This window comes from Drosophila guanche, unplaced genomic scaffold, assembly GCF_900245975.1.
Source record: "Drosophila guanche unplaced genomic scaffold, DGUA_6, whole genome shotgun sequence".
Taxonomy (NCBI): domain Eukaryota; kingdom Metazoa; phylum Arthropoda; class Insecta; order Diptera; family Drosophilidae; genus Drosophila; species Drosophila guanche.
In genome coordinates this window covers 6,070,399-6,094,225 of record NW_022995747.1, presented here as the reverse complement: position 1 = coordinate 6,094,225, position 23,827 = coordinate 6,070,399, and the positions used below count along the sequence as shown (strand labels likewise).

The window sequence follows — 23,827 nt, the reverse complement described above, 5'->3', positions numbered from 1 at the left end:
CATGAGCAGGGCTCTTCTCTGCCGAATGAATGGCTTGATTTATCACAGCTTTATGGATTGATGGAACCGAGATTGCCACGGGTTAAATGCGGATTATATGTGAAATGTATTAATAGGAAAGGGTTGGCTTCAGTGAGCAATCAATAAATTGATTTGAAAATTAATATATTTAATGACAGACACAGAGATAGACATTGTCACGCATGGAGCGGCGATAATAACATTTTTAACGTGTTCATGCATAATAATAGTGTACTCGAAAAAGTACTCGAATGTAGTTTTAGTTTGGGGCCTTGGGGAAAATGCCAATATTCGGAATGTGTTTGAACAACTCTTGACTCTGCCGCAGTGGAAAAATAATTGCGGCTGGCTGCTCAATTTGCAGCAGCTGGGCGTTGCACTCACTGGCAGCAGCAGCACCCGTGGGAGTGGTGGTGTCCGGTCTCTGTCCGGGTTTGTTTGTGGCACATAAATAAAGCAAACACTCGGACAACTCCGGCATCGGGTTCACGCAGTACACAGACACAGACACAGACACAGACACAGACACTGAGTCCGGATTGCGTCTGGTGTGATATAATCAAAGACTATCGCATGGCATACTCCACCAGGCCATACTACTTCCTGAACGTTGCCAGCTGCCCATCCAGCCCATCAGTCGTTCAACTGGTGTGCGAGTGCCGGATCCGGGTGCTCGCTTTAACGCACCTACAACTGACCAACGACTACCCTGACTCTGACTCCCAATGCAAAGTCAACTGCTGGACGGAGGTAACTTCATTAGCACGGACCCTGTGATACGCAGCGAGTAAATTGCTCGTGAAGTTTCTGGACGGACCATTGGCTCCTGCACCGGCCATTCCTCGCAAATCTTTAGACCTGGATCTTTGACTCAATTACTGGCAAGCGGCAAGCAGGTTGTTGATTTTGTCAGCTGCAGTTGACTGCCACTGCCACTGCCACTGCCACTACCATATTCCACGGCGGAAACTTGGTGCCCCATTTATGCATATGAATTTATTCAAATCAGAACCTGGACAGAGGCGAACGTTGTAAGGCGAAAAGTGCCTTCGCATTTGTTGTGGCGCTGGCAGCGTTAAACTATTTTACATTTAGAGCAGCCCCAAAGTTTGGTCCCAAAGCCAGTGGCACCGTCGAAGCCATCGTGGCCACCGAATTCGAGTATATGGCCTGCCACATGCATGCCACTGTGTGCGTGCGTGCGTATGGCAGTGTGTCTGTGTGTGTGTCTGTGTGCTGGCGCTTTGTTCACATGTTTTCACTTTGTGCTTAATTTGCATTTAAATGGTTTTTGCACTTAGGCTATTTCCCGTGTAAATGAGCTTTGTTTGCCGTTGCTCGTTCGCCTAAGCGAGTGAGCCCCCAAAAAGCCTGAGCTGCTGGCCGAGCTTTTGTGTGTTGGTGGTGGCATGCATCGCCTTCTACATTATCCTAACCAAATACTCGTACTCGTCGTGGAGTCTCTGTGTGGCTGTGCGCTGGAAATTGCTTGGGGGCATGCCAGGCGCTTGCTTTTTTATTGGAACAAATTTCTCATGGCCGACGCGGCCAACGCAGGGGTATAACGCCCACAGTGCCCGTGCAATGCCTCCCCCTCGAAAAGTCTTTCCAATTATTGTATTCCTTCAGCTTCTTCAGCTTCACACTCGGTGAAATTCCACAGAAAACCCAAATGGGAACACACCTTTTTCCCCATTGATACGCCCGCGGGGTGGAAGTTTTGTGTTATTAAAATGGTTTTTAGTTGTATTTTAATTGCAAGACAGCTAAATGCACAGAACACAAAAATTACTCGCATTTCAAACCTATCAAATCCTTCCCCGCATTTGCATAAGCAAATATGAAATGGCAATAGGAATAAATAGTTGACTGTTGGCATTTATTCCATTTCGAATTTTCCCATTTTCCACGCTCCGTGCAGACGACCAGGAAAACTAACAGAAAACTCGTATTTGTACAGCGTGTACGGTCGGGTATGGCTATGGCCCTGACCGAGTGCTGACGGGGCTTGTGAAATGATGTGTTTTCCTAGTTTATTTTCAGCTTTATGCAAAACGTGGGGTATTCCATTTCATGGATTTCACTACCTTTTTAGAGCATTCTCCAATTAGTTAAATCGGTATTACAAATGCGAATGATCAGACAGGGATGAGCGTCAGGCAAGAGAGTCAGGAAATCCTGGCTACATTTTTGCTGGCTTATTGTATGCTTCCCTCAACGATGGGTCGCCTAAATTATTGCTCAAATTAGCAGAGGCCACGCCTTTTATGACTTAATACGTTAGACAGAATCTATGTCACATACACAAGCGCAAAACAAAAACAAACAAGAAGTGGGGACCGAGCAGTGACCGACCGTGTTCCCATTTAGCGCAATGTCAACTTTTCTGTTGTGGTCCCTAATGATGACAGCCTGGACTGGCCCGAACCCGAACCCACACGCAGACACACTCGCCGCTGAGCGGCTTTGGCCTGGCCTGGCCTGGCCTGGTCAGTGCACAATGCAGAAACAGAAACCTTGTCCAGAGACCTTGCTGTTCACTTGTCACCGAAGCTATGACAATGATGTGGCCCATGTCCGGCATCCAGCCGGACCACAGCTTGGACTACGACCATAACATGGACAGGGGGTTGATGTTTGCTGTCGTCGCGGAAAGAAGGAAACAAAAGCAAACAGATTTGATTGTTTGTAATTAAAAGTGGACAGACGCGGCGAAAATTAAATGACCATACAGCGGATATGCGAGAGGTCGTACTGCCCCGCTGTCAATAGGGGTGTCGTCCTGATCCTCGTTCGGGTCAGTCTTCCCCTCTGTTTGCGGTTGAGCCGGGCATAAAAGTTTACGGCCAGCCGCCATGGTGGGGCACTGTCGTTAATTTAAAAAGTATAAATCTAATAAAACGCAAACCGCCACCAGGTAAAACACGTGCCGGAGATAGATCTGCGCTGGATCCAAGGCCACACGCGTGGGTCTCTATGTGGGACGACTTAAATGGTTAATTAGCATAAATAATTCCGTGCTCATTTGGCCCATCAAAACTTAAATGTTACGCGAAACATCTCAAGATAGCCACAATGGCAGTCACAGTGGCAGGCCTTGAGGCAGTTCCGTAGGCAGGACCGTGGGATGCCTGTCAACATCTACGTACATACATCAGTGGGAATGAGTAATGGGCTGTCAAAGGTTATACTCACAAACAATCATGGACTGCGGAGGAAGTTGACTACAGAATACGGGTAGAATGTCATTCGTTTGTCTGGATTTTAAATTCAAAGAACTCAAAGAAAGAAACGTCTTTAACCCACTTTTATGCTATGTTTATTCCTATCAAATTTGAAATATAATAGTGTGCTGCACAATTGAGACAGAGAGAGAGAGAGAGAGAGAGAGAGAGAGAGCCATTAAAGTCAACTGCTTAACTAATTAAAAAAAATACACAGCCATTTTCCGAACGTGCCATCAACGGTACCAGGCACCAGGCGCCAGGCCACACTTAATGCATTTAAAGCGGCTGCTTTGGCCGCACTCACACCTAGTCGTACGGCGGCCAAGAGGCCTGGGCCTGCGAGCAGCCTGTTGATTCAGTGGGCACTCCGGGAGAGAGGGGGGTTCCCTGGAAGCGGCGTGGGGCGGGGACCAGGCCAAAGAACTGTTGCCGTAGCGCAACAACTGGCCGGATAACTGAGAGCGAAAGCTTCGCCCGTCCTGAGCTTTCGCTCTCTCGAGCCTCGGGTACTCGTGGGGTGTGTGCACTTTCCTGGAACGGCTCGACTCCCACGTTGGCGGGTGGTGTGGAGGCGTCTTCGTTGTGCGAGTATCCTAGCCCGTCGATTTTCCAGGCTGGCAGTGCGTTCTGTTTCGTTCCGCCTGCCACTTCAGTCTAGGATAAACGCTTGCGACGAGCACAACAAGTGCGCGCATGCAACCAGCCCCGGATCCATCCTCAGTCCGGAGTCACTCGACAGCTCCGCAAGCCTGTTGTATAGTGTAGTGCGAAAGTGAAATTTCCGAGTGCGAAATCAATCAGACGAGTGAGAGTGCCAGTGCAAGTGCAAGTGCAAGTAAGTGAGAGTGAGTGAGTGACTGGCAGGACAACTACCAGCCCCCCCACCCGAATCCCTACCTCCCGGGGATGCGCGATGCGATCTCCCCAAGTTATTTAACTGCGCGCGTGCATCAATCCGGTGAATCAAACATGTAACTCTGCGATCGATATTTGCGAGGTGGTGCCAAAGTAGAACCCCAAAAGCGAAACCAGAAACCACAAGCCACCGATTTGGTGCAACTCGAGAAAGTGTTGCCCGTGATTTTGTGAAGATAATCAGAAGAGGCCTGATCGATGGCCAACAGCGCGTTGTGTTTCAAGAGTTGTGTGTGCTTTTGAGGAAAATCCAATCCACAACCAATTCAATTGCAAAACCTAATCCGAACCCAAAAGCCCAACCCAAAATTTAAGCCCCATTGCAGAGGGGAGGTGCTGCAAGTTGTGCGACGATTTGCCATTTCAGCTGGAACAAACCAAATACAGAAATATGCATAGGTTTTGGATAATCGTTTTACTTTTAGGATTACTACACACAAAGCCAATAAGTAAGTAGAATGCATGCCAAATGAAATCACGCAATCATGTTTCGGTTTCCCATTTTGTGGCTTTGGATTGTGGATTGCTCTTCGCTTTTCGTCCTTAAACTTTGATTGCGGAATGGATTATCAAGAATTTCGGTTGGGAACAACAACAGACTCAGGCCAAGCATCCTGGGCTGGGCTGATCAATATTCTATGAATAGTTTTTCTCAAGTTTACCCAACAAATTTATTTTTACAATTTTGGCATTTAACTTGGGGGTTTGCATATGCAAAAAAAGTTGAGAGCAAACCTGCCGCTGGCTAATTGCAAATGGAGCACAGGCATTTCAGCAGCCGACTCGACTCTGAAAAGAGTCGAATGTCACGCACTAGCTGGGACATGGGGCTGGGGCAGGGGCAGCAGCCGGACACATTCTCAGCACCTGCCAGCTCTGGCTGCTGCTGTGGCTGTTGCTGTTGCTGCTGCTGCTGCTGCTGCTGGTGCCTGCTTTTCCATAAGTCTCATGAATAATTCATGGTGCACGCTTCGATTATTTACTCCATAAACATACTCGTACCGTCACGGTCTGAATGGGTGTGGGAGGGAGTGCCAGTGCCCAGTGCCCAGTGCCCATGCCATGTCCTTGGCTGTTCTACCCGTTTACATGTTTAATTTTAATAAATTGTAAATGGTTAGCTGGCCCAGTTGCAGCACTTGCAAGGCGATGAATGCGAAATGTCACTGCTAATGGGAATTGCCTTTGGCAATTTGATTTGATTAACGACCCAATGAGCGGCGGGAAGTATGCCACAAAATTCAATTTCATTACAGCTTCATTTCGGGAAAAAGTTAATCAAAAACCCAATGAGCAGCTCATAAAACACAACAGCGCGGTTAAGGAGCGCTTCAAAGTATCCCACTCCACTGGATCCTGGCTTCTGACTAACTGACTCCCTGACTCCTGGATTGAATCTATTACACGTTGTCGCTGGCAACGTAATTGCTGAAAAATTAATTCGCCAAAGGAGCGCGGCTGGAGCTCCAACCCAAAGGAGATCATCGTGTCGTAAAGCACGTTTTTGCCATTTTACCCCCAGCCCACAGCTCGCAGCTCACAGCTCACAGCTCACAGCTTCGGCAAAGGAGCTGAGCAAGGATACATGGAGTGGCGTCATATAAAATGCGCCGATGCCACAGTGAAATCAATTTCAAGTCATTAAACGAAATGAATCTTTATGGAGACCATCCCACCCGCCGACCATAGCGATGCCAGTGAAGGGAAAAGTTTCCCCGACCCGCAAAGATTAGCAGCTTCGGCTGTTGAGTGGTTGGTTGAGCTCTTAAGAATTTAAACACGTTGCCATCTCCGACTCCACTTCCTCAGCTTCTGGTACAGCTCCGGAAAGTGTAATCGAAACTGCCCGAAGACACTTGATGCGATTATTATTGATTTTCTGTACTGAAATTGTTCTGATTGAATTATTTATTGGGCGAGTGCCGGGTGTTGGGTGCTGGGAACGCAACGGTGCAGAGTGGAGTGTAGTTCATTAGTAGGGCCACTCGCACTTTTGCACTCACAGTCGGTACTCGGCTGACGGCTTAATTGAGTTGTGAAGTCTGCCGAACACTTATTTACACAAGCAACAAAAGGCGCACGTGACGGGAATACGCGATTCGCATCGAAGGCTCCTTCCTGCCGTTAACCAACTCGTTCACTGTTTGCACTGCTCTTGATGGAATGATGGCGCATTTCATTTCGAAATTAAAGCAAAACATAAATCAATTTGACTAACTAAACAGTAAACTGCATCATGAAATTTACATTTGAATAAATATTATGTCAAGCCACTGGCTAACAGCCACTTCAGCGACGAGGACGACGACAGCTGCAGAGAAGGGGAAGGAGCAGGAGCAGGAGCAGGAGAGGCAACAGCCTGAGGCAATGGCTGGCCTTCGCGTTGTATACTTAATGTGGCCACATGTCCATACAAATGTAATAATTGTGAGCCCCAGCAGTGGCTGGCAGTGGCAAATGCGAATGGTACGACCATAACAAGGCAAGTGTGTGCACTCGGTGCAACCTCAATGGCAGGGCTGTCCCTGCTTCTGCTACTGCTCCTCCTCCTGCTCCTGCCCCGCGGGCTAGCCAGAGATGTGCATGTAATGTAAATGTAGTTGTCTGTGTGGGGACACACATCACACAGGCGACAGGCAACGACAGATCGGAGGAGAGACCCTTATAGCCTGCAGCAGACTAACTGACTGCGTGGCCGTGCCGTGCCGTCCCTGGCCGCCTGCCTGTCTGCCATATGACATGTGACGACTTTGACAAAGCCAGCTCCTCCTTCTCCTTGGGCGAGGGGGAAACGTGCTGTGCAAAGACGCTTTTGGCATATCTAATGAAAGTTTTTTTTAGCAGTCTGCCCTTCGGGCCCCGGCTACAGCCACAGCTACAGCCTCGACTCCATCCACAGCCACAGCCGTTTGACATTGCACTTTAATGGACTCTCCACTCGAAAGAAAAACGCAGAGAAAACTTGGCCTTTCCAATCGAAATAAATATTGTAAGCGGTCCATAAATTGTTGCTTTTGCCACGGGCAAAGTTTCCACCCATGCCCACTTCTCTCTCTCTCTGCTGTCGAAGTTAAGTTGAGTGGCAGAAATCAGATTAAGGCAAATATTATACTCGCACATGGCAGCCAGACTCGCGGAGCCTGCCAAACCCCCCTCATGTCCACAATTTGCTGAAGCCAGCCGCAGGTGAGCGGAATTCGGAACAGGACTTTGAACAATTTTGCACAAATTTGGCGCAAAGACAATCAAAAAGTTATAAAACAAGCTTCGGTAAAAACAAAAGCAATGCTCGAGAGCCGGAAGCTGAATCCCAGACCCAGAACCAAGTTCCATCTCCAATTTGGTGGGGAACTGAGGCTGGCTGGCCTAGGTGTCTCCGAGGCGTGTGTGTATCGGGCTGTAAAAACTTTTGCTCAACTCTCGTTTTTTTTCCATTGTTTCCCAGTGTTTTGGGGCCGTGGCTTTGCAGGCATTGCGCATACGCCGCACCTCACCCCACCGTGCCGCGCGGTCTTATTATCAGCCGCATCAGCGGCGCCCTAAAGTAAATGCAAAGTGTGCAAAGTCTATAAACGAGCGTCAAACTTAAAAGCCCCAAGGTGGTGTCGCCTCGCCAAGGACGACAAGGACTTAAGCTTGTTTTTGGTTTGCCCTGAAGAAAAAGAGAGAGAGAGAGAAAGGAAAAGAGAGAGCAGAGTGAAAGCAGAGTGGAAAGCGAAATGGAGAAACGAGGAAGAGAGCCGGGTTTATCGGCCCAAGCGTGGTGCGGCCTATCAAAAAGTTGCTCACACGACAAATTGCCAGAGCTACATGAGAGGCAGTGGCAGAACCAAAACCAGAATCAGGAGCGGCACCAGGAGCGGCCCCAGGAGCGGCACCTAGGAGCGCGCTTCGAACAACGAAAACGAATTTTATATTTGTGCGTTTCCTATTATTTGTATTATTTATGGTGCTTCTGGCAATGTCGTTAAACGGAAGAGACCATTAAAAATACTTTCCACACGTTCCCTAAATTCTGGGCACAAATATGTGAGTGTGAGTGTGAGTGTGTGGGTGACAGATGCCAGCTGCGGATCACAAACAGGCAAATAAAAATGGGATGCTTCCGCGAAACAATTATGCCTAAGTGTAGGATTTGAAATATTTATGAAGCTTACTTTGCAATACACTTCCCGCACCCTCCCCTCTGCTTCAAGCAGAGCCAATTCGATTGTCAGCTATTTTGGCTGTTCGGCTGTAAAGTTGCACAAATAAAAGTCAAAGCGGCTTGGAAAAACTATTAAGATGTCAGCAAATAATTACGCATGAAAGCAGCTGCATAAATCTGGTCGCCTTCCATTGCCAAATCCGCCACTAAAACGAACTGAGCTGGAAACTGCGGAGCCACCGAGGCGTTGCCTCCGAGAATGGCCATAATGCGACACTTGAGGAAAAGCGCTTCAGCTTGCCAGTCACTGGATGCTGGATGCTGGATGCTGGATGCTGGGTGCCGGAGGTCTGCCGAAAGAAAGCACTTTATCAAAAGGGATTTGCGAAGCTGGCCCCAAACGTAGAATCGGATGCATTTGCCCTACACTTGTCCTGGGCACCCGGCCAAGGACCCGGACCCGGACCCGGCCCCAGACACTCTGGCGTCTCCACTTGGGCTCTGCTCTGACAGTTTTGTAATAACAATGACCGCAAAGGAACGGAATCGATTTGCCATTTTTCACTAAATTTATGAGTTTATGAAGAATCATCCTTGTTGTTGGCAGCCGTTGACAGTAAATCGCGCCCCAGTTTCTTCATGAGAAATGCTGATGATATTTATATTTTAATGCCTGGACTTGAGAACTTTTTTGGCCTGAACTTCAACGCCAGAGGTAGCCTTAATGAGCCTTAATAAGGCGGCACGATCCAGGAAACAACTGCAGTATAAATCTCGGCGAACCCAAATCAGTGGACCCGACCCGACCCGACCCCAAATAAATTTCGTAAAAATCCATAAATTGCCCAGCGACACGCGAGGGTCAACGAGTGCTGACAAAAACAGAAAGGAAAGGCATAAAAATCCACCAGAAAACAGCAAAATCGAAATGTAAACCGGTCGGAAATGCACAGTCGATAGGATACGATGCGATGTCCAGCGATGCGTTAATTATTCAGGACCATAACCAGGCCCACATACCATGAGCCATGAGACAAGAGCCTAGGGTGTAGCGGGCAGGCGTTAGGCCACGAAGTGCTGGCCGCATTCATCATTATACACAGTTTGATTTTTGCCACAAAGTTTTCAGCCTCAAAACTTTTGACAAAGGTCGAGAGCAGTTTAAATCCGAAGCCAAAGTCAAAGTCAAGCGCTCCCGGCCATTCCTACAAAATTAAGGAATGATCCTCCCGCCTGCCACCAGCCTGGTGGGAGCAAAGTTTCTGCTTATTTAAGGTTTTAAGGGATTTGGGCGGAAGCGCACACAAATACAGAAACAGCCGGGATCAAAGGCCAAAGTGATGGCGCATAAATTTCTGGGCACAATCCGAAACAGCTTAAGCCATAAGCGAGGTGGTCAAGAAAACAAATGACAGCAAAACGCATAAATTGAACTGGCACACGGTCCCGGTCCCGGTTCTATTCAAATGCGTAGAAGTACGTTTACATTCGGGCAGTTATGGGAAAAGTTCAATCTGTAAATGTCTGCGCTAGTCATTAGGTTTCGGGTTATGGCCCGAGTATTTGTTGGCTCTGCGGTGAGCCAGCAGAACAGAGCTCCATGAATCACCGAAAACAACATTCTCCCCACTCAGAGCAGTGTCATAACAATTTAATCACTGCCAAAGCCTGGGACAATTTAAAGTCACCGACTGAGTATTTTATTTTATTGCCGCGATACGTACACAGGCCCACGATATAAAGCCGCATGGTGCACATCCAAGCGATTCGCAGCCACCAGTAGGCAAAATTAATTAAAAAAGCCTTGTGTCTGCCTGTGTCTCTCTTCTGTCTCCACCTCCCACAACAATATCTTCCCTTCCCCTCCATCCCTGTCAAGCAAAATAAAAACATGTCTAGGCACTAAAAAGTTTATTATTGTAAGCTTGCCCAAGTAAAAAAGAACTCGCATTAAATGCCCGAAAAAAGAACGTATCTGCGAAAGAGTGGAGCGGGCTGAACGGAAAATTAAACAGAGTCGGAAATGTCACACATACACCTACATGCCGCACCCACTCGCGTCCCACACTCACAGCCACACGGAGATACAGCCAGGAGGCAGGAGAGGCCGAGTGAGAAGTCGGGCAGCCAGCAGGCAGCAGCGAGTAGTCGGGCAGCCAGGAAGCAGGGTACAAGAACAAACAAACAATAACGACGGCAAATGCCTGGAAAAAGGGCTAGCAAAGTTGGCCCACTGAGCTTCTCGCTGTGCCAACAAACAAAGACAAAAAAGACAACAAGGGAGAACCCAGAGTCGACAATGGGATACCCGCTGTACACATGAGTTTGGCCAATTGGCAGTCAGACTTTGGTCGATGGATTGAGTCGAAGCACGTTCTATAGGACATCAAAAACTATCCTTAGCTATCTAGTCTCGCTGGTAGATCCAAAGAGATTTTGAGAATTATTTCTAGACTTGGATCTGGATTTCAGTTATTCGAGAGATCATTTCTATGGCAGCTCTGATGAATATGCCCCGCATGGCAAACACATGGTACAAATCATAATACCCTCTTCAAGGGTACACAAAAATGGGGAAAAAACGAAGTAAACTACACATTTTTATGATGCAAGGGGGGCGCAAATGAAAGGCAAATGTTTTGTTTTTGCACTCGTGTCTTTTCCTTTCCCCTACAAAGGCTTGCCTGTGTGTGTGTGTAATTTTCTTTCACTGCATGGCTGTGTGTGTGTGCGCTCACTTGAAAGTATTGTTAACGGGACACATAAAAGCAGTGTATAGAAAAGGCAAAAGGGGAGCGCTGAAGCTCCACAGACCCGTATGAGTGGGCGCCCCGAAGTAGGCAATAAAACACTAGCCAAAATCTTGACACGCGCCCCAAAACGCATGACAAACAATAAGCTGGACCCCGCCCCGCACCGATTTCTCGGTCGAACTGCTTTCAGCCTTTTTTATGAACACCAGAAATGAGACAAATAAAATGTGATTACTGCAAATTGAGTGAGTCGCACGAATTGTGTGACAAGCGGCCAAAACAACTTGCAGTCTGTCATTCGCCGAATGTGTGAAAAGTTGAATATAAATCTGCAAATTATACAGAAACTGTGAATGGAGCAAGTGAGAAACGCCGAATAGTTATGCTGGATGGTGGAGCAAATCCATAAATTATACAGAATACAAAATCTTGCTTAAGTGCTGCTGTATTAACACAGATTTTCCATTTAGCCATGCTTAGGACTTGAGCAGCTGAGCAATTTAGTCTATGGCACATATCTTCGGGCATTTCGGAGCATCGGAGCATCTAAAGTTGCCATGCAAATCGGATACATGTGTCTACTTATCCCAGGGCACTTTGTGTAGTATTATGCTTTGCTTACCCCTCTAACAGAAAGCACAAAGCAGCTGCTTAATTAATTGGGCTGACTCTTCGTGTCCTGATGCCAATGATGTGGCTCCTTCTGCTCCTGGCTCCTGGCCATACTTCTGAGTGTGTGCTTGTGCGAAAGGCCAATAATTTATCCAGCTGGAGGAGGACTGTGCCGTTGTGTAATGATTGTGCGGCTCTCCTTCTCTCTCTCTCTCTCTCTCTACAATATCCAAGCCATGCAGTTAATATGCGGCAGGTGACTCAGCATATGGGTACGAGAGCTGCTAATGAGCACCCATGGAGGCTGAGTCGATGGAGTTATGCCAGTGCGTGGGAGCGCCTTTCCTAACACGATTTTGGTGTATGAATAAAATGTTTCGTGCGTTAAATTGAATTAATAATGGTATTATAGAAGGTTTATGAATATGCACTTTCGTGCCTGCTTGACTTGTGGTCCGTGAGTGCCGGCGTAAGCGTATTCTTTGCCCCTCCTCAGCGCCTTATTAATTGCCTCATTTGCGATATTTAAGCATACTACGGATCCAATTAAAGCACAGCTATTGGTATTGCTTTTCTTTTCTCAGCTATTTGCTGGCCATTTAAAATTCAGTGCCAAACACTGAACAAAATCCACGCTAAGCGTTCGGGCTGAGGCTAAGCTGCTTATTATTCCACAAGCTATAGGGCTGTTCATAGCCTCGTAGCTCCATGGCTCCTCTATGGTGCCATAGCTCCTCTCTTCATGGCTGCTTGGGAGACGGCAATCACGGCGTCGCTCAATAATTGTATATTATATAAGGGAGAGCAGAAGTAAGCAGGCGGCAAAGCGGCAAAGCACAAAGCCAAATACGCGTCAATTGGCAGCCACATGCGCACTCAAGTAAACACAATCCTCAAGGAATTACCAGCTGAATAATGGGGCAGCAACAATGGGGCTGCCTCATAATAATGGAATACGTGGATTTAGTGGGGAATGCACGGAGTCAGTGGCAGCGGCAAAAATCAAATATAAATAAATAACAACGAAATGTGTGCAAATTAACAGCAGCAATCGAGAAGGACTGCAAATGAGGTTGGCTGTAAGCAACCACCCAGAGACATTTTTCCACTTTCAAACTCAAAAACCCAAGTTGGAGCACACTCAAGTGTATGCAGCGACGAGTTGGGAAAAGGCGTTTTGGGAATATCCTTTGCCAAAAAGGAAACGAAGACAAAAGCAAGAAAAAGGGGAAACTTTCCACGAACACCGACGCCAGAGACTCACACAGACAGGGTGGTAGAGAGAGAGAAGGACTCACATAAGGACACACTTGAATGGCTGGCACTTCTGTCTTTGTAATTGCGGCCCCAATGCTAATGCCTCCTTGGGGCTGGCCAAAATGAAAATGCGTAAATTATTGATTACGATCGCCAGAAATCATGCAGTCCAAATAAAGGCCCAGCCACTCGCCATGCCCATACCCATTCCATGGCATTCCATATTCATTCTGGTGTATATATATATATAGCTTTTTTTATGATGCCCTGAGCTGATTGTTACGCCTTTTGTGCGTATTGTACACACACACAATGTGTGTATGGGGTTCCGGGTTGGATAAAAATAAAAATATTCCTGCCCTTGGCTCTGGACGAAGGACCCCGAAATCGGTGACGGGAAGCAATCGCATAATGAAGGCACTTTACATAGCCGCCCATAGCCGACTGGGCGTTGATTTTTTAATGGCGCCTCGGGCCAGCGGGGAGCAGCAGCAATTGGAATTCGGATTGAGATTGGCATCGGGATCGGAATTGGAATGCAAACAAAGGCCAGTCGGCATTGATTGTGCAAGGACTTTTGTCGTACGCGCATTGTTTCAACAAGTTCTGGCCAAGGTTGACGAGGGTTTTGCTGTCGCCCAGAGCTCCACGAGTGCGCCGCTTGGCTCCTTATTAGCACTGTGCAAATATGCCATTGCCTTTGCCTTTGCCTTTGTCTTTGTCGCTGCCTTGGCCAATGCGCCATACGTGGCTCAACTCAGGGACCAATGCGCATTTTCCGTCAGTTCAGAGTCACACGGCAAATGTCCAGAATGTCCATTCTGGATGTTCAATGTGTCTGTATCTATGTTTGTGTTTTTGTCTGTGTCGCCTCCACCACTTTGCGGCAGACATTAACCAAACAAGTTGTCAGGTAGGCAGTCGGGCAGGAGGAGGCCTGTGGCAAGCAGGCAGGCAGCAGTCAGACGACAAGCGGCAAAACCAGGTGCGGCAAAGTGTCAACGAAAATTGAGCTCAACATATTGATCAAAAAACCAGCTGAAAATTCCAGTTTTTGTCAGCCGTAGACTTTGATACTCTTGCAAAACTTTTGCATCTATATGATGAAACTCGAATTGGTTGGAGTCTCTTTACAGTGTTTACAAAACATATCGCCTCACTTTGAATCAATTTTATTGATACCCTTTGCAAGGGCAACAGAAAAATGAGACAGGAAAGAACGCTCAACAGTGGTGGGTCAAGCATAAATGTCAATATCATCAGCCCTGCTCGGAAAATGCTGCAGGCCCAGTCGCGTCATCCCCTGTTCTGGCAGGCTCTGCTCTGCGCCACTTCGGCCTCAACCCATGTTTGTGTCAGTGGCCTAATGTCTGTGTAGATTAGAGATTAGGGCAACTTCAAAAAGCTGCCCAGGATGATATTCTTTGGCCGAACTGTGCTGCGTATATATAACATAATTGTGACACTGGCTGTGACTCTGGCTGTGGCTTTGGCTCTGACTCTGGCTCTAGCTCAAACGTGATGGCGGTCAGGAACGGATGGTTTGGACAGCGCACGTGGCTGGGGCCTTGTCATTAATTGTCAAGGTGGGCGTTTGCCACCAGACACTGCCTCCTACATCCCCATTCCCCGGCCTATTGTGCTGTCCACCTGCGGTTTCCCTACAATCGTCATTTGTTCTGTGTCCTGGGGAAAAGTTTGAAAGTTTTTTGAAAAGCGGTAAAACAGCTGCGCGTGTCGCTTTTCCCACATCGTCGTAGTCGCGAACAAAATAATCAAAAAAATAAATAATTTTACCCACCCTTCTCGCATTTAATTGTTTTCAACCAGACTGGTTGGTGTTGTGGTGTGTGTGGCAGAGTCGAAATTGAATCGGATTTGGTAATAAACAAATCGTGTGGCATCCACCGAAATGTGCGGCGTGGAAAAATGTCAAATTCAGTTTTTTTGTCGGGTTTCTATGCTGCTGCTCGTCCGGCCAGCTGTCGTGAATGATTTAAATGTGTTTGCCAACCCGACCCCAATGTGGAATGTGTTTTTGTGGCACATGAATAAATGTAGGCACCGGAAATGGGACGCCTTTTGTGAGTATTTGGCGTATTTCTAAATGAAAATTGCATTTTTTCGGGGTGCGCCTCGAACTCAACTGTTCAAATGTTCAAATGCAAATTGAAAATGTTTATTACGCATCCGCGGCATTAGCCAGCGTACAAAATGATTGAAACTGAAGCCGAAGCCAAGCAGGAGCCCATTAATAATAAATAATTCTCCTTAAAAGTAATTTAAGTATATTTATGTGTGGTCGTCGCGTCGCTGGTGGCGGCGTCGTCAGGGTTTGCTTTTCATTTCTTTAATGGTCTGCATCTTTACGAGGCAGTGAGGAGGTCCAGGTCGCGTTCACTGAGTCGGCAACTGTTGGCCAGTCATGTACACACACACAAATACACTAGCAACACCAACTCAAACCCGAACACAAAGACTTTGGGTCGTGGCGCATGTCTAACACTCGTTATGAGATTCATGGCCTACATGTGTTTGCTCCATGGCCTTGTAAATGGGCGCGGGGCGTGTTACCGGGCATGTACTTTACGTGCCGGGTAGCCCTGTGGGCGCTACTGGGGCTGTGGCTGTGGCTGGGGCTGGGGCTGGGGCAGGGCCTAGGCATTAGAGGACGTCCCTGTAGCCGTAGTTGTGGTTGTAGTTGTGCAGCCGCCAGCAACAGCCCTACCATGAGGTGTCCTTGAAGCCATTTTCTTATGCTCGCACTCGTAGTCGTACACACACAAACGGATTCCCTTCCCCTCGCCATCTCCTTCTCCTTGTTCTTCCCATTTCGTCGTAGTCGCTGGCTGGCAGGACCGACGAGATAAAATTTTCAACCAGGAAGTTGGCTTCCTGTGGCGCTCTGGTTCTGCTTTTGGCTCTGCTGCTGGCTCTGGCTCTGGCTCTTACTCTGTCTCTGGCAGTGGCCCTGGCCGGTGCGCAATTTTCTTTCATATTTTGTTTTGGGCATTACATTGGCTACTTTTTGTCGGTCATGGTGCCTGAATGCCTCTGTTTGTGTGTGTTGGCGAGGGCACAGGATGGTGTGTGTATGGCTGTGGGAGACATTCGCGTTGGCTATTTTCATTTTCATTTTCTTTTGATTTTGATTTCATTCATGCAGCATTCGGCTTTGATTTAATTTCAAAAATGTGACTAAAATGTGCGAGTGAAAATTACAGAATCAAATAAAAGATTGCCTCTTGTGTACGGCAATTCAATTTGGAATCGTACGCTTAAAGCCAACGCAGCTTTAACAACATTTCTTCTGCAGCTTAGATTACCTTTTGGCCAGAGTAAAAAGTAATTTGTATTCACTGGTAGTTTCACAATTTAAAACTCTCTTCTATTCCCAGGGGATCTACTGGGGATAAAGTTTTTCCATATACTCGTTCGTTCGTTCGTTCGTTCATGGTGTATGAATATTTTTCCATTTCCAATCTGAAATTACAAGCTCTAAACATGCTCAAGGATACGCTGCTGCTGCTGCAGGGCCACGTCCAGGCATTTTTCTTGCGTCCCTCCAATGTTGCGTGTCCACCACCCCGCCGCCCCATTGTGTTGGGCAGGGTCCGCTCCTTCTCTTTTCCTCTTCCCCGCTTCAGATATTTGAATTTCACGCGCGCATACACTGGCAGGGATAAACTGGATTTATATCCGCTAATGCCTGTGATTTGTTCTATAAAATTACTTTATGCCTCCAACATGCTGGCGGACCTTGTTGGGGTTCTTTTGTTTTCGGCCCCAGCAGGGACAGCCTCTACTGTGGGCCTCCAAAGCCAGTGCTTACATTTTCTGAGCGAACGCCTCTGCAGCATAACGACTTATGGCTTTATCCTTTTTGTTGGCCAAGTGTGGGTAAATGTCGGGTAAATGTTGGGTGTCTGCCATTTTATTGTTTGGCTTATGTTCCTGATAGTGTGCGTGCCAGCCTGAAATATACTCCTACTCCTCTCTTTGTATACATATGTACAAATGTATGTATAGTAGCTCTGTTCATGTTTGAGGGGCTAGAAAAATGTTGTCTTCTGTGCGGTCAACTTTGAAACATTTGCGGACTTTTGCCGCCCGAATGGTTCTGTCAGCCATGACTTGCCGGATCATTTCCTGGGCTCCCAATCAAGCATACATTTGCATAGGAAAGCCACATGGCCGCAAATCAATTAGAAAATGGTTGGTGTCCGTGTCCTGTCAGGCTAAGACACTGGACGTTCAAAAATTATTGGCTGTCACGCTCGGACGCACAGCTCGGCCAACTTACTGGAGCGAGCAGCACACAAACGACGGTAATGAGGGCAGGAAATCAGTTTTGAAAAGTATTTGTTGGGTCGGGACGGACAGGACGGAAGGCCGGTTTGGCAGTTGCACGTGTCTAATGAACACCATGGAATGCGCTCTCCTAAGTCGTATTTTGTATTGTTCCGCTCCGTTCTGTTCTGCGCTACACCCTACCCTGTCTGCCAATCAACCATAATGGTTTGAGTCTGCTCAAAGCGCCGTGGGGCTTCTAACAGCCTGACTGACAGCTGGACGAGGTGGCAGTCGGACAGACAGACAGGAGACTGTGGTCAGTTGTGGCTCGAGTTGATATAATTGCGTTTTGCCCCGTCATTGCAACAGGCGTCGGGCATCGACCGACATATCCTGGCTGAAGTTCATCGTTCATCGAGCTTGAATCATCGATGGAGAAGCTGCCAAAGTGCAAATATTGATTGGGAAATCAGTTGAAAATGTTCATACAAATGCCCGGACAATTATCTTTACATATGTTCGAGTCGTTTAAGTGTCCTGGGGCTGTTTGTGTTTGCTGCAATTAGCGGTGTGGCATCGGCAAGGTGTCAGTGGGGCAACTCTTTAATTATTGCGGCCTGTCGCTCCTGCGGTTCGAGGGCAATCAATCACCTGACCAGCTCAATAGTTCTTAAACTATCCTCTGGCAAACAATAATTGACTTTAATAGTGCGCTCATTAATCATGGCATTTACCACTCAACTCGAAACAATTCATTCGAATGGGCTGGATAAATGCTCAAACTTCAGAGTGCCGGTCTGCCATGTTGCCAGGTTGCCCCGGGGGTCAAAATTGAAACGGAGAGAATATCGTAATCGTAAACTGAGTATTATGATTCGTATCTGTGTAATGTCTGCTGCCCTCTGGGCATAAATTGACTATGGAAACGTTGGAAAGTTCTTGCTGATGAATCTCTCCGAAGCACTTAAAATTGATATGACTTCGAATTGGATTTGTTGTTTCATTTGGCAATAAATTTCAATTGACTTGGAGGCCTAATCTAGTTGTTAAAGTCAGAATGGAGCATCCCGCGAAGCAACAAAGTTTCTGCAACAGTTGCCCAGTGCGGCTTGTCTCGGGGCTGGAGCGTTGATTAATGTTGATTGATTGATTATTTGCGTTTTTCTGACATGATGCACGCTTTATTGTCGCTCAGCGCGTGGAAAATCATCAATTTCCGCTTGTAAAAAAATACAACACGTACAACAAAACGTAGCTGCTGTCAAAGCAACCTCGTTTTTTCCATCTATCCATCCATTCATCCATCCACCCATCCAACCATCCACCCATTCAACCATCCATTGAGTCACTCAGTCAGGCAGTGAGATGGCAAACGGAGGAGAGTAAAGCCTCCTGCCAACGCGGCTCGTGGCTTGTTGCACAACCCAAAGAAGTCGCCTCCTCCTCCCCTTTTGCCGGGACATGTAATGAATTTTTTTTGTGCGCCCGTCTGGCAGGCAGTCAGCGGAGCATAATTGCGGTTGCTGAGCTCCTTGTCAGCGGCTCGTCGTGCAGTTCAAATTCGTTATTTTGCTCTGTTTTTCATTGTCTTTCCTTGGATACATATTGGCCAGCTGCCAGCTGCCAACTGAGAACCGCCAACCGAATAGCCGCCAGACGAAGTCTTCCTTCTGCAATGTGCCATCTCCCATCTGGCAGTCGGGTAAAAAATGACGTAAAGTATTGCGACATTAATGTCAAAAAAATCGACATGATTATAAAGCCTGGGGGCTGTCGATCTGGCTGATTCTGCAGGGCAGAAGCCAGAAGCCAGTGGGGTCGTAGCTCTGTGGCCCAGCAGCCTCTGGTGTCTGTTTGCTTCCTCCTTCCCGTGGTTCTTCTTGTCTGCTGCTTTTGCCTGTGGCCAGATGCCCGTGCCTCTTGCCTGCGGCTGACGGTTGCGGTTTTGTCTACCGTAGAGTCTTGGTCTGGGTCTGGCTCGGGGTCTTGGTCTGGGTCTAGGTCTGGCCGGGCAATGATTGAATTTTCGTAAATTTCGGCTCGTTAGCGTGCGGCACGAACACGTACGTCATGCTGGGGGCAACGGTGGCAGACCGGTGATGGCATTTTGGCCATGTTTATGCCATATATGGCAAGTGGCAACAAGTTGCCAGCTGTTACCAGTCCAACAATGCCCTATGCCCTGCAATCTACACTCACACCGCGCTCACACTCGTACTGGCACTCGCACTCGCACTTGACAAGCTTCATTTCATTGGGTTTCATTGTTTTTTTGGTCTCACGTTATCCGATTATTTCCATATTTTTCGCGCTGTCAGACACGTTTTTTACTTACTCAATCGTTGACATTTTGCGTGACTGACGATGGACGCGTGGTGTGAATAAATGAAAATGAAAATGGAACCGAAATTGGGTGGGCAGGGCCTCCTCCAGCCCTACCATGGCAATGTGTTCGCTAGTCCTTTGCCACTTTGTGTCTTAATTATGATTGCAAAAGGCGGAAGCTCCCTGGCGGCTGTTGCCACATGGCATATTAAATTATCGATTTCCATCTAGCAATTTTCCAAAAGTCTTGCCAAAGAGTCCATTGGGAAATTATGTACCAGGAAAATGGAAAATTTGCGAAGAGTTCACACAGATTATAGCTATGCAAAAGAGCTCATAAAATCAGTGTCAAGCTACAGCATTTAACGTACACGTTATATGGTTTGAGCACATACTAAATGTCAACAAGTGCCTGCAAAATATCCAATGCAGACATTACACATACGCAGCGGGTGTCCGGCGGAGTGGTCTGCCACGAGCGTAGAGCGTGGAGTGTGGAGTGCGAACAAATATAAATTTTTCAATTTTAAAGCTCAATTCAGTGCCGTCACCTGTCGTCGTACGTGCCGGCCACTGGAAGCAGTGGAGCAATAAGGCAGCCGGAAAAAATGTCGTTTAAATGCCACCTTGCCCCACATGGCATCACCGGAAGGCGAGTGCAAGAGACCGAGTGCAAAGCGGGGCACAAATATTTGACACCTGAGCAGCCAGCCAGCCGCTGGATAGCCTGGACTCCCCCCCTGGCATGCAGGCGTAAAAATTTCTCATGTGCACTTTGGCAAACAAATTAAGATTTATTGAGCCAGGGCGGGGTCACAATCCTGGGAGGACCATGTCCAGTAAGCTGGCAGCTCTGAGCGGGAGAGCTGTGTCTCCTCTTTTATTTGCACAGAAGAATAGTCGAAATATTTGAGGGTACGGGTCCGGCAGTGGCACTTTCAATTGCCAGCATATTCTGGGTATATGTATTCTTCGATTTCCTTTTTGTGTGGCCAAGCCCTTTTAATGGGTTTTCAATTAAGCCACAATTGGGCGAGCATCGATGTTCATGATTTTCATTGTAATTGCCTTTTCTTGCGCACATATGTACATACGTATAACCGAGTCTTTCTGCTTGTTTACCCTCTGCCCACAGATGGACAATCGGACGTGGAGGTGCAGCTGGTGGTGCCCCGGTATGTGGAGCGCGGCTCGAGCGCCACCTTCAAGTGCCGGCACAATGTCCAACCGGAAATACTCTTCAAGGTAAGTGGCAATGGATTAGAATGGGCTTAGCCCATTAGCGTGGCGTGACCTGGATGCGGCCATGCATGGATGGGTGGGATATAAATTATGGAAAGCGCATTAAAAACTTTAAATTGAAAAATAAAAACTGCAGCCCCCTCACTCACATGGAAACTTTGTTCGCCTTGTGCTATTTTGTGGGCTAAACTTTCCGGCACTGTGACAAACACAACCGAACAGAACACGGACAAATTTCAGCAAGTTTCGTGCCGCAACTTTGCGGCAGTCAAAGGCATCCCGCATCGCGAACGCTGTGCAGCAAAACAAACTTGCACTCAGAGTGCCATTCCGCGGAGCCATCGAAGGGATCGCATCGTAAACCGTTTACCACTTCCGCGTCGCAATATCGGCTCCTGGCCCATGGCTCCTGCTCGGTGTGTTGTGGCAATTAATTTCACTTCAGTTTACTTAATTCCATCACGAAACATCAGCAGACACGCACTGTCGTAGGCGAAATCATGACCAAGCCCTCGACGCCGCCTCCGCCTCCGCCTCCGGTCCTGATCCGTGTCCCGCTTCGTGGCAGCCGTGGAATTTATGGCAAACATACTGCCCCGGTCACCGAGTCCAGAGCAACTTGACCGCATAAGGGCCCAGTGGCCCACTGGCCCATGCGCTCAATTCCGCATACTTTCAATTTAGTTCGGAACTTTGTGGCAGGGGCGCACTTTGGAACTACAATTCACACACAGCCCAGCTCCAGCGGGCATTCCGACTCAAGGCCAGCGCCAGAGTACGGCCAGAGAGAAGCCTCCTCTGCTTCCAGGTTAACGTTAGCGGTTGACGTTGACGTTTTGTTCCCTCTAAGTACCATAAAAAAGCGTACAAATTTTTATGGCACATCAAGGAGAAATGTCGTGGGCAGCGGCAGCCAGCACTGGATTACATTACTCAAATATTGATTTTTTTTTTGCTGTTTCCCCCGTGAAACTAAGATGGATTTAGTGCGCTAAAGTTGATTATAGAAATGAGAGGGGGGGAGAGAGAGCTGTTCCATTCTGCTGAATGTGCTTCTGTTGCTTCGTGTCCCTTTGTCCCTTTACGAATCGGGATCCGGGGCAACTTTAAGCTGGCTTTGTGTATGTCTCATTTGCATGGAAATTTTCGTTCGTGTTCGTGCGACGCTCCGTTGGCGATTTGCCGCCAAAGTGTCAGCGAACAAGTTTAATGCGCCGCTGAGCCGCACAAATGTAAAATGAGTTCCGAGGGGTTGGCCACGGATCAGGATCAGGGAGCACAGACCACGCACCAAGGCAAACATGTACAATTAGCGGGCTAACCAAATAACCAAACAGTCAAATAGCAGAGCGACGCCTCCGCATGCAGATGTAAAAATTCGTTTATACGGCCAGTTGTGGCCAGTCGAGTTGTGGCCAATGCGATGGCTAATTAGTATAATTAACAATATGCTCGTGAGCGCCACCCGATCTCATTCGAATTGTGGACCAAAGCGTGGCAAATTGTGTGGAAGTGGCACTAAAAAGGCAATTAAAACGCAAATGCGAACACTCAGCCGCTCTACACATGTAGAGCATACATTTTTGGGTATTATTCGTACATTGTACAGCAACAAAAACAAAATATTTATGCACACAAATTAAATAAACTAATTACGCCATTAACCGGTGGGAATCGTCGCTAAAATCGGGGCCAGTGCACATTAATGTGCTTTTGATTTGACTGCCGCTTGCCAGCCACGACACTTTTCAGCATTTTTGTGACAAGAGAACTGGGAACAAAGCGCGGCTCGCACAAGTACGAGCAGGAGTATATGCGGGCTAATAAGCACAAACATCAACAAGAACAAAAGAAATAAAGTCGAGCACTGGAGCACTGACTGAATGGGTCTCCGAGCAGCAGACACGCCAAAAGCAAACACATGCAGGCTGCCGACTGTCGGCTTCTGGCGACTCCTGCGCCGTGGCGCGACTCCTGGGTTGGCAAATATTTGGAGGTGGGAGTGGGGAGAGTCCTTTGTTTTTCATTACTCTGAGAGATCCATTGGCAATATTATGACGATACGGCGGTGCTGCATGTCAAATCGAGGGAAAATGTTTGGAACGACCACAAGTGGTTGATAAAATTTGATGCGTGTCTGGCGGTCCTAGAGTGCGGTAATGGCCGCTCGGTCGCTCACCCTTGCTGCCCGCTGGCCGCAATGTTTGTGTTTGTGTTTGTGTTTGTGTTTGCCCTCTCATTATATGGCAATGGTCTGTGTGTATGCTTTATCGATTGACCCGCACAACAAACGACCCGAAAAACGCTAAGCACACACACAAAAACAGTGATCAGTGGCCACGGGTTGGCTGAGTAATGGCCAGGCTTGCGGTAGGCATTACGCATACGCCTCGCCTGCCGCGGACACATTCAATGAGCACATTAATATTATTAAGTTGCGTGCAATCAATGCAATTTGTTGGTAGCGTGTCAATCGGCCAATCAGCAGCCGCCCGGGAGACACACGTGGAATAACTGAGTGAGTGGAAACACGGACCACTGTGCAGAGACGTTGCTCCCCAGGGGGCCAGCTGGATAAGACCATGTCCAATAAGAGAAATAAATTACTTTTCAGCTTTAATCCAGCGACACAAGAACGATGCACAAATACGATTATACGTTGGGGCTGGCGTTAAAAAATATGCATAATAAATAAAAGCTCGGTGTAATTAAAAACTGGCAACAAGAGCCGCCGACGCCGCACATCCGGCCACCATCACCATCACGATTACCATTTCCATTGCCATCCGGGCCGTAGTCCGGAATGTCTCCCATTCTGTCCCTCAGTTAGTTGTAAGTTGAATGTGGAAAACTTGCGCATGAAAATTAATTTCCATTTTCATTATTCATATTTGCCGTTGTGACGTTGGTTGCTTTAAGCCTCTCCTCCCTCTCGCCATCCTCCTCCTTCATCTCTCTCCATGATGCAACTTTTTGTGTGCCATCCTTTTGCGCTGCAAGTGGCATTTGTGCGAGTAGATTTTGCTTTTAATTGC

General features: G+C 47.6%; 1 protein-coding gene across 1 annotated transcript in view; it reads left to right on the top strand.

Moving 5' to 3' along the window:
* Positions 1-3,901: 3,901 nt before the first annotated feature.
* LOC117583307 overlaps positions 3,902-23,827 on the top strand; it is a 38,257-nt gene continuing 18,331 nt past the window's right edge. Inside the window, exons 1-2 of the mRNA XM_034271551.1 lie at positions 3,902-4,612; positions 20,686-20,795. Of these exons, the coding sequence (XP_034127442.1) occupies positions 4,555-4,612; positions 20,686-20,795 (168 nt within the window). The 5' untranslated portion in view covers positions 3,902-4,554. The remainder of the gene's footprint in view (positions 4,613-20,685; positions 20,796-23,827) is intronic.